This window comes from Drosophila montana, unplaced genomic scaffold (genome assembly GCF_035044405.1).
Source record: "Drosophila montana isolate Dmon_TW-CO22-7 unplaced genomic scaffold, ASM3504440v1 contig_2496_1, whole genome shotgun sequence".
Taxonomy (NCBI): Eukaryota; Metazoa; Arthropoda; class Insecta; order Diptera; family Drosophilidae; genus Drosophila; species Drosophila montana.
The window spans coordinates 61,847-73,557 of record NW_026997364.1 but is presented as its reverse complement, the minus strand read 5'-3'; the positions used below and the strand labels follow the sequence as shown (position 1 = coordinate 73,557).

Below are 11,711 nucleotides of genomic sequence, written 5' to 3'. Positions count from 1 at the left end.
CTTAGCTATTGGTGTTTTTTTTTTGTTGGTTTTTTTTTTGTTTTTAATTTTTTTGGATTTTTGTGTTTTTTTTTTTTGAATGTTTAATAAAAAACTATTGGAACGGTACAATGGTTGGCTCACGTGTACCTGAACGGCTGTAACTTCCGATGTCTGTTACTTGAAGTCCTGCAAAATGGAGAAAATGCAATCGATTAGTTTAAGAAAATCAGTTATAAAGCATCTCTAAAGCTAACATTTGGGACGCCAGCTGTAAATTGATAACAGTTTAATGTTAACAGCAGGGTAGCTAACAGACAACTGTATGAATAGGGATCACCAACGTCCACTAACTGTAGTTAACAGTGCTGATGTTAGGTATGAACGGAAAATAACATATGTTAAGCTAATTTCAAAATATGACAACAAATATTAACTGTGGCCAATAGCATCATTAACAGATCGAAATCTTTAGCCTATGTTAACTGAAGTTTCACATGATTCATGCTAAGACTGGAAGCCTTAGACAACTTATTTATCGTGAACTACAACGTTTAATATAGAGACAAATGGACAGCAGCTACTAACTGTAGCTAACAGCAATGTTAGGTTTAAATGAGTTTTAAGGCGTTATGGCAAAATATTCTCTATACGTTAAATGTATTTCTCATTAATATGGCGAAGTGTGGACGACAACTTTCAACAGACAAACGGTGTAAAAACGCAATGTTAGGTGAATTTAAACTTTATTTATATGCTAATTTCAGGCATAATTGCGTGCTTAAAGTTTTCAAGGTAAACAAGGTAACACACGCACAGATACTAATCAATAGCAGCTGCGCGTCCTGTGTGCACGTGTGACCTATTTCACAGAGCCGTGACCGCGAAGCGTAATTAGATGGGATATACTATATAAAATATAGAATATAGAATATAGCTTACCGATGACTTATAGTTCGCCTCTTTGAATTCATGCACAGTTCGAAGCCTTTACTCCGTTTTTGTGGAATTGGAGGTGCGCCTTTTTTTGCTGGTGTTTCTGGAATATTCAAAGAGAATCGATGAGTAAATGGAACAAGGTGTCTAATAAAGTGCATTCAAGTGCATTTGGATCAAGATGGAAGATGCATGTACATATTATACATATGTATATATAGTAAACGTGTCGACTTGTTGGGAGATCATCCCCAGAGTCTTGGCTTACCCACATAGGTATACAGTTAGGCCAGCTTTCGGAACGGTGCATAGCAAGTGAACATTGGTAACCCACTTCGACACACTAAGGACACTGAACTGGACAAATCGCAATGGTTGCTTTTCGATTGAATCTTGATCTTCGAGTTGTTTGGTTGCTGGCTGGGTTTTGTGGGTGTTGGTGGGATGGTTTTAGGTTGGGGTGGGGGGGTTGTTGGGTGGTGGGTGGTGGGTGGTAGGGGCTAGAACGATCGATCGGTTGCTCGCTCTTACGCCAGCCTTTCAATGCCGCCTCATCGAGAGCTTAATGGACTGCTAGCATCGGCTCTCTCTTCTTCTTTTTAAACGCAGTAATTTTGAAGCAAAGCTTAACCAAAAGTTAGACCACATCAAAAATATTGTTAACGCTTCGCTATGTAGTCGAAATGTATATAAATCAATATATATATAATTATATATATATAGCTATATAACTATATATATATATATATATATGTTTTATATATATATATATATATATATATATTTGAATAAAGTTATCTTGATTTCACGGCCAATTTGAATTGCATTTGCATTTGCATTTCTTGTTCATCAACGGGCAAGAGAGACAGAGAGAAGTATGTGCCAGTCACTGCAAATTTGAGATTTACACTGAGAATTTCGCTGGTTATATATCGAATAATTTCAAAATTGAATGCCTGGAGTGAGATTTCTATAGCTGCTACTCAACCAAGCCTCTTAATGACAGCTATTTCAAAATTCTGATTATTTCTTACAAAACAAAAAAAAACACAGAACACAGTGCCGAATCGATTCATCGGTTAACATTTTCCTACTCCGATTATGAATTTGAATAAAATATATATATATATATATATATATCTTTCACCTTTCCTTATGCAAATGCATATGGTTAAGAAATACGTGTGTTAACTTGCAGGAATATGTTAGTTTTATATCGAGAAAGTTGAAATTTCTTAGCCAAAAGCCGAGCTATTAGATCAGCCAGACACAGGCGAGTCGAATTAACAGCAGATGTTACACTGGATCTTCCATATATGAACTTAACAGCAGCAGAGTTGCATTCTTTAACAATTCTGTTATTTGACCAACCACAAAGCTCCTTTTTTTGTGCTATGTTAATTGGTTAACACTTAACGAAACTAAACTTATTTTAATTTATAAGAAGCAAAAACTTTACAAATTTCTTTAAGTAATATCTAGGTGAGCACAGCACAGTTGAATATTATTTGAACTTTGTTACTTTTGAATTCCCAACAGCTGCTTAGTCGCGCTCCTTAACTACTCTGTTAGCCGAACATTAAAGAACTGATTGAAGCAACTTAACGAAGAAGAGTGCAACACGAGTAGAGCACGAGCAAGAACGGAAACACACCACAGAGCTGTTCGGCTCTCTCGCTATGTTAATGAAGGGGGGGGTGGGGTGTGGGGGAAAGGGTTTCAACTGTTGTGTGTTGAAAAACTGTGAACTCACCGCTGAGGCTGAGGTCATAGGTAATGGCCACAGTATGTCGCTGGATGGTTAAATCGCACAGCATATGATGCAGCTCGCTTTTATGATTCGTTGTCACGAGCAGGAGCTGAACGAGCGCGGCCAGAAATTGCAATGGCAACGTCCACGTCAACGTCAACGACAACTTCGATTGCTTGGGCGGCGTCAGGTTGATGTCGTTTACCCAGGCAGTTGGCACACACACCACAGTGGCTAACAGGATCTTCTTGTTTACAGTTCTGTTTGCACTCTCTGCAAATCTGTTAATGTTATTCTTGCAGTTACAGTGGGTCACACTGTTACTGTCACAGTTACGGTTACGTTTACGGTTACGGTTAGGGTTACTGTTGTTACTGCTGTTAGTGCTGTTGGCTGCAATTGTTACCGTTATGTTCTGATTTCGATATGCCAGCGATTTTGAGTTGTTGGTAATTTGTGTGCAATTGGTATCGTTATCGTTATCGGTATCGGTATCGTTACGTTGCAAGCGACACGTTGACATCAACGTTCGATTGGTCCGACGGGGCAACACGAAATTAGGAAAATAACAACGATAAAGAGTAGTTGGCATTAATGGAGAAAATAAATAACACCAAGATTCAACACACGTGTCAAAGCGTGTGCAAATTGTGGAAAAGAGACAACAAACAACAAAAAAAAAAAAAAAAAACCGACTGAATGTTTTGTGTGTGTGCGCGTACGCGAGGCCCCTCGAGTTCGACCTCGACCTGAACAATACCCTCTAATCGATCTGAACGATCAATTCTGGTGGTGTTGGTGCTATTGTTTCTGTTGTTGTTATTGTAGTTCTTCTTGTTCTTGAAGGATGCTGTAGTGCTGCTGCTGCTGCTGCTGCCGCTTCGATATCGATAAATTGGTTTATCGTTATGCGTTTCATCGATGGTTCTTGATGATGTGCGCCGTGTGTCCCGTGTTTTACTCTTAACTGTGTATTTTCTGCTCTTCTGCTGATTTATTGGACCAATTTGGTGTGTCACATTTGAAAAACTATATATATAATAAATGATGCTATGCTATGCAATTGAATTGATTGGAAAAAATATGAAAACTCAATGTAAAACAAAACCAAAATCGAAACTAATACATTTGCATACATATACGGCAGTCATATACATAAGTATTATATTCATATGTGTTTTCATCCACATATGTAATTTCGACTTGAAATGAAAAGCAGTAACAATTACAACAACAACAACAACAACCACAACAATAGCAACAAGACAAGGACTCCATTTCACACACACACACACACACACACACACACACACACACACACACACACACGATACAGCCAGCCGCTCGAAAAAAAATCCAATAATTACAATGCCAATTGGCACGCACAATGGTCTCTGGTCTTTAGTTCACTTGTGCCAAATTTTTGACTATGGCAATTTGGGGGCGTGGCGATTAGATATATGTGTATGTTTATAATTGTTGCAGCTGCTTTAATACAATTTTATGTTGGTTTTCCGTTTTTGTGCACGCACGCACACACAGACACACAAAATGCGTGGAAAATTTTTCACGTAACGCGAACAAGTCGGGGGAAAAGAAAAGTCAAGTCGAAAACTTGCGATGGGCTTAACGCTGACGAATAAACTGACTGACTGACTGTTGACTCGGCGATGCTGAGAGAGCCCAAGTCCTGCAAGTGCCTGTCTCTCCGTGTGTGCGTGTGTGTGTGTGTGTGCATGTGTGCATGTGTGTGTGTGTGATATGCTCCTGGCGGGGATGGAACAGAGCACACACACGAGCAGCAGCAGCAGCAGCAGCTCGGGCATGACTGCGCATGTGTCATGGCCCTGCAACAACAAAACAGATGTTTCAAAGAGACGGCAACCGTTCCACCAACCAACCAACCCACCACCTACCGCCTGACCGCCCACACACACCACAATTAAATGCAACTCTGCGGCGCATTTGAGGTCAATTTAAGCATATGTTAGGCGCCAGCGAAGCGACGTATTCGCAAATTATGTTTTTTTCCATTTTTTTTGGGTCAGCCGCAAAGTAGGCAGCAACAAAACGCTCGATAAAACAAACGAAAATAGCCAAAATGTCAGCAGCAGCAACAGTAACAAAAACAAAAACAATAACAATAACAGCGCAACAACAGCGTAACTGCAGGTCACGCAATGTGCAACGTGACAGACAGAGAGTAAGAGGGTGAGAGAGCGAGAGAGGCTAAGCGCACGCAAGTGCCTAATCACATGTAAACTATAAGACGTGCGTGCGTGCAAGCGAGAGCGAAGACCTCAGCAACAGCAACAGCGAAAGCTGCTGTTGCTGCACTGCGAACAGCTGCGAGCGAGAGAGGAAGACGGCAGACGGGACAACGTGACGGCGCTGCTGCTGCACTGTGAACAGCTGAGAGGAAGAGAGCATTTCTGTGGAAGCTGAGCGTGTCGTTTGCAGAACAAATACACGAACTGGAGCTCGACTTTCAATTGGCAGGCACTTCCCAACCTTTGTATACCCTGGACACACGCAAGTACTATTTAATAAAATAGAGAGCAACAATATTATTTTGCATGATTTATGAATTGATTTTGCTAGAGCAATTAAGTAGCAGTATTTCTAGAGTCGAAATTATAGAAATTTAGCAAGGTTTTTGAACGAAAGAGGTTCGAGCCAAGAATTTTAGGCTTTTCTTTGTATCAGTCCCTTCCTTAACCTGAGCTAGACTGTATTTAAATATGAGCTAAGTACGAAATATATATATTTCAGAAGCTCTTAAACATACAACAATGTATCTCTTTTCGATAAATGAAAATATATTTAAAAAAAATAAGATAGTATATAAAAGTATAAAAATATTATAACCATCATTATATCTTTTAAAATTTTAAAAAATAAGACGAGGCAACCTGAAACCTGGAGACCTAAAGGCGAGACGCTGGTTCGAACCGTCAACTGAACCAACGACTTTTCTTTTAACAAACAAATACTGAGACGTTCAAACATATTAATTAATTTCTTTTTATTGTGGGATATGGCTTCTAATTATGATGAAGATCTAAATTAAGTTGGCTTTAAACACGCCTTTAATATTATGTTGTATCTACATTATTTACTCGAAACTTGTTTGAAAATGATCTGTAATCAATTTATGGCCTCTTCTCTTTGCATTTTAAGCCTATTTTTTGTTAAGTGTTCAGTTTTAAGAAAACTGATTACAGGCAACAAAAAATACGCAGTCATTGCTTCTGTTAATAAGTTTAAATAAAATCATTTGACTAGCTTTTTACCGAAAACTGGTAATTTACTTGAAAAGTACCGAAATTCTAAAAAGAAATTGATTAAAAGCTCAGTTTGAAGTGCGTCAATTAGCAATTAAATTGACGAACTTGTTAAACGGATTACAATTTCGGGCATCAATAGACGAGGCTTCAAAAGAGCACCAGAGTTACCAGGTATTCCCCACAATTGTGGGGGCTGGCTCTTTGTTCGCAACGCCCTTTAAGTATGTTTACTTAGCTGCACTTGAATAGCCATGAAGACTCTTTCTTTTCTTTTTTCTTCTTTCTAGAATCGCATGACAAATGCAATTTGCGATGGCAAAATAAATGTACACACGTATAATATACAGTTTCTATGTGTAACTATATCTATATATGTATATGTTTATATGTCTGTATATACATATGTATAGATTGTGCAAATTAATGAGCAATTGTTGCAGCAGAGATTTCTCGTTATCGCGCGTTTCATTTGCGAGATTGAAAGAGAAAAGTATCGAGTATTCAATTAAAATGAAATGAAAGATACTTAATTGGATTGCCTTACAGAATTTCACGGAAATCAATTAATTTTCCTTAACAAGTGCAAATGCAAGAAGAAGAAGAAAAAGCAGCAGCAGCAGCGAATGCAACCCCAGTCGCATAATTCGAGAAAATCTTTACGTCCACAGATGTGGCAGGGGGGATTCATTTGCGTAAACAGATGGCACTTGATGGTAGGTTGGGGGTAAGGGGCTTGGTTTTGCGTAAATAGACAGCAGGCTTACGCCTGTTGCCGCGTGCCTCGCTTTTTTTTTTATCTAGCTGCAACAGCAACAACAGTTAGGTAAATGCGTCAATAAAATATGTTGCACAACGTGACAACGCAACAAAACGTGGCCAGAAGATACCAAGAAAAAGTAGCTTTAAATTGCTTTAAAATTATACAAAAAATTTTCAATTACATAGAAAAATACAGCTAGAAATTGCTTCAAAATGATCAGCAATTCTTAAAGATACAAAGAAAAAGTAGCTAGAAATAGATTTGAAAATTCCCAAAGATACCAAGAAAAAATAACTAGAAAAAGCTTCAAGCTTATCAAAAATACTTAAACATACCAAGAAAAAGTAGCTTGAAAAAGCTAAATAATTATCGAAAATTCCCAGTTGTATAAAAGGGATATTCCCTCGATCCACGATGTCAGCCTGATAGTCATATGTTATTTTGAGTCCGAAGCATTTTTTGAACATTTGTCTGGCAATGTGTAATTGAGGCTCTTCCAACACAATTTAGAAAATGGTTTAGAGCTACAGTTAAATATAAACTCATTTTTTTATATAACAATGAGCAGAATGGAACCTTTTTCGAATCACAAATATATAACGTAACAAGATATTGGAAGGGATCTAACATATATTTGTCAGGAAATTGACCGATAAAGTACACACTCACATTTAAGAACTTATCCAACAGGTAACATTCGTATCAATTTTTCTGTTAACGCCATTCTTCGACCCTTTAAAATAGCCAGATTTGTAGCAGAAAGCAATTTATCAACATTTTCTAGCTGTTGCATTTGCAAAACAGCTAAATCTAGCTTTAACAACCCGACTAGCGAATACCCTGAACTCTCTTCTACCAACACCAAATGCAGCATGCGATAGTTAAAAAATAAAAGCTATATGTCTCACAAGCTACGAGATTTGCTTAAAAACCTCAATCGAAATAATCGATAAAGATACTTGATATACACCTAAGTCTGTTTTTACACGGTAGATTGGTTCCAGAAGAAGCCGTGTAAAAAAAACCGTGTAAAAAAAGACATTGATCGTTTACAAAAATGGGTGATTTGTTCCTAATCTCTAAAACCTATTAAAATTAGTGAAAAACAAGAATTTTTAAGAACAAGAATTCATGTTTATTTTATTAAATCAAATATATAATGCTTATTTTCACAAGCATAGTAATTAATGATAAAAAAGATATGCACTCTAATCTTAAAAGTACATAATATAAATTAGAATGTATGGCAAGTTCAGGAACTAAACAACTATGTTGTGAACGAAAAGAATAGGTTATACAATTTTTAAGGTAAAAAATAAAATAAATACAGCAACATAAATTTAATTGCTGTCGTCATCAGTTATTCGCATTCGCTTGCTTCGAACGCGTATACATTCACTATCATCGCTGGAATAATTTTGAACTGGACTTTCTCTTGCTCGTTCGGCATCTACATTTTGAAAAATGAACTCTGTTATGAGCCGTTGTTCGCCAATTCTTGCTACCTCTTTGTATAATTCCTTGTAACGAGCCATACAAGAATTCAGCTCACGTTGGAATTGTGCAGCTCTTTCGACATTGGGATCATTTTTGACGAAATGGTGTCCTAATTTATTTGCAGGTTGAAGCCCTTCTTGAATTAAATTTTCAGTTAATTTTACAGGTTCTTCACTATCACTGCTTTCTATAACATCAGCATTCTGTGAGGCAAAATGTAATATTTCTTCAGCGGCTTTCTGATCTCCAGAAGCAATCTCGCCCTTGATTTTTATGTTATGAAGCGCATGCCTATGGAGAAATCCCCTCATCCAACCTGTGCTTGCAGAAAATACGTAGCTCTTCTCAGCAGTTGTTTGTGTGGATGTAGACGGTTGTTCGTCTTTTATCATTTTATAGAACCTTAATGCTTGCTGTTTGATATTGTTTCCGTCTACGGGAATTCTTTTTTGGGCATTTTCCTCCAGCCATATTATGAGTGCTTTTTCCATTTTTTCTTTAACAGCATCTCTAGTGTATGATGAAGACTTAACAGATAGGTTCGTTCCAGAAATCACCGATTGCCTATAGCAATTTCATTTTTCTTTATAGTTCTTATTCTGGCTTCATTTAAACCGAACGTTTTACCAAGAGCAGTTGAGCCTTCTCCATTTCGAAGGCGATCTAAAATTTCAATCTTGGTTTCCAAAGAAATTGCCTTCCGTTTTAGTTTTATATCTGACATTTCCTTTTAGGGATACATAAAATATTTTACAAAATTAAAAAACATAAATAACTGAATAAATACAAAATATTTTTTGGCTTACCTTTTATCTTAATGCGTTAAAATTAAATTTAATGGAAAATCAAATTTGCCTGCAAAAAATTTCTTAACAAAACACGTCTTATTGCATTGACAGTTCACAAAATATTAACACGTTTCAATTGCTCTGACCAGTAAATTTTATTGTATGCACATAAAGGGAATTCCCCTAAATTAGTGCTATTCACATTTGCTTTGACCAGTAAAAATTGCTTGTACGCGCTAAAAGGGAATTCACTTAAATCTTTAAGCTAGTGTTCGCAAACTATCGATAGCACTATCGATACTATCGATGGTTTCAGACTTTTTTCTTTCATAAATACTTTTTTGTGATATGAACATACTTCGCAAAAATTAAATTTGACAAAAAAAATTTAAGTATGTACATAAAATTTCAAATCGTGCTAAATGGAATAAAATCGTGTAAAAAAATTAAAAATATTCAATTTTCAAACCGTGTTATATCAAAACCGTGTAAAAAAAGACCGTGTAAAAACAGACTTAGGGTATATATATCGAGAAGCTACATGTGAAGTTTGCAGACTCTAGCTCTTGGTACCTAAAAGATTTGCTCAGAAATCAGGATTATCGATAACGCTTTTTATAGGTTGCTTGGAAACGAGGAAAGTTATCGTTTATCGGAAACTAACTCGTACTGCGCGGGCACTAGGAGGACCTACGTTCAAGATTTGAAGTCTCTAGCTCTTATAGGTTCTGAGATCCTTACATTCACACATACGGACGGACGGACGGACGTCTATTGCTGCTGATCAGGAATATATATGTACTTTATAGGCTCGGAAATGCTTCCCTCTGCCTGTCACATACATTTAACCCCTTATTACCCATTTTGAATGGGTTCAGTGTATAATAAAAACTAGAAAAAAAGGGGCCTCACTGAACGCGACAAACAAACAAAGGGAGGGGCAACACGAACAACAAGTGCCACGGCCTGTTAACTGGCAACAGAAATACACAAAATGCCAAAAAGTGAAAGACATAAACAATTGAAATGCCTCAAAGTGTACAGTAAAACCCGGCTAAAGCGAACACACACGTTTACAGTTGCATTTCTTGACTTTTTTGTGGCCAAGGGAATTGTAAGCCTGAAAAATGATTCGAAAAGGAATTTACATTCTTTCATAACTATTCCAATATTCGTATATCTGTATATCAAATGATTAGTATAAAAATAATTGTTCTTTTCGACAGGCCGATCAATTGCTCTAGCAACTAGTTGGTAGTAGTCCAAAGTCAACAAGATTTTGCCTAGACACATTTAAGAAGCACAATGAAACTCGTCAATGCAAAGCTCTTTACATAGGATAGACTACTGTGCCTATGCCAGTTATAATATGGATACTGCCTGCCACTAAAGAGCGGATCCTTGCGATCAAGAACATATATGTGACGAAATTATAATACCCTCTGCCTGGTTAGAAAAATCATTAATTGTCGCTTCGTCACAAGTTGATTTGCTGCCATTTAGTTGTCTGTCCGTTGTTAGAGTTTTGACTGTATTTGCTCGCAGGCAAGTTTGGAAGATTGATTGCCCGTTCTGGTGATCTGACCATTTAGGTTGGTTTCACTGTGCGAACATAAGAAACAGACACGCAAATGCAGATAGATCGCAAGCAAATACGACCTAGAGCGAGGGATTTGCAGTCGAAACTGTGGCATGTGCTGATGATACCCTCGGCGCGGCGCGTGCTGCGCGGGGCAGTTCGACCAATGCCATAAACTGGTTTTTCACTTTTATCAGTGCTTTGCTTTTGTTATTGTTTGAGTGCGCGCTTGCAAAATGGCAAACAAGAAACAGAAGACGGGGGAAAAAAAAAACCCACAAAGGAAATAAACAAAAACAAGTTGGATTTGAAGTACCGAAGTGCTGCTCAACTACATAGATATCCTGTACGAAATGCAGCGTTCCACAGAGAGTTCCCCGAAGCATAAACAATAACAACTTAGAGTGCCTTTATCGAAGCTGAATGACTAGGAGATACCTTAGATTCCGTATGACATTCAGATATGCCTACCCATCAAATATTCCAGGCCTTGCATTTGAAAAACGGATCAAATCCGAAAGAAGTCGACATTATGAAAAGGTAAATAAGCCTCTATTAGTTTAAAGTAAGCCTGATCTGTATTTAAATGATCAATACGCAAACTCAAAAGACCCCATTTTAAACAATTTTAATGGGTATTTAAGCCAAAACTGTCTGCTATTAAAATCAAATGGAATTGGTAACCAAACTGGCCATTTTGAAGGGTGCCGCGGCATGGTTAAGGGGGAGGGGACAGGGCCATTTGATTGGGATTGATTGCGCATTGTGTTTTCGGGCAAAATATAATATCAATTGCGGTTAGTTCCACTCCAAACATACGATTAACAGCGCGCTGTTAATTAACAGTAGCAAAAAATGGCAAATATGCATGTGTGTGTGTCAATCGGTTACGGCATGCGCACATTAAGCTTAACAGACTACAACAAAAAGACACACACACACACACATAGAGACAGGCGTACACAAGAGCATGCCTGTGTGTGTGTGTGTGTGTGTGCATACATGTATGGGAGAAGAAATGAAAGAAAAGTACACGTCGCATGATAATGATGTTCACGTTCATGATCTTCAATTGCGTAGGCGAAGCGAAAGAAAACACTGGAACGTTTTTCTATTATTGTTGCTGGAAAATGCC

General features: G+C 37.6%; 1 protein-coding gene across 1 annotated transcript; it reads right to left on the bottom strand.

Moving 5' to 3' along the window:
- Nucleotides 1-14: 14 nt before the first annotated feature.
- On the bottom strand, nucleotides 15-3,188 carry LOC135428718 (myb-like protein G). Its single transcript, XM_064682808.1, has 3 exons — nucleotides 2,669-3,188; nucleotides 922-1,018; nucleotides 15-168 (listed from the first exon to the last, which is right to left on the bottom strand). The coding sequence occupies exons 1-3, from the start codon at nucleotides 3,186-3,188 to the stop codon at nucleotides 120-122; spliced, it is 666 nt and encodes a 221-aa protein (XP_064538878.1). The 3' UTR covers nucleotides 15-119.
- Between the last annotated feature and the right edge of the window lie 8,523 nt (nucleotides 3,189-11,711).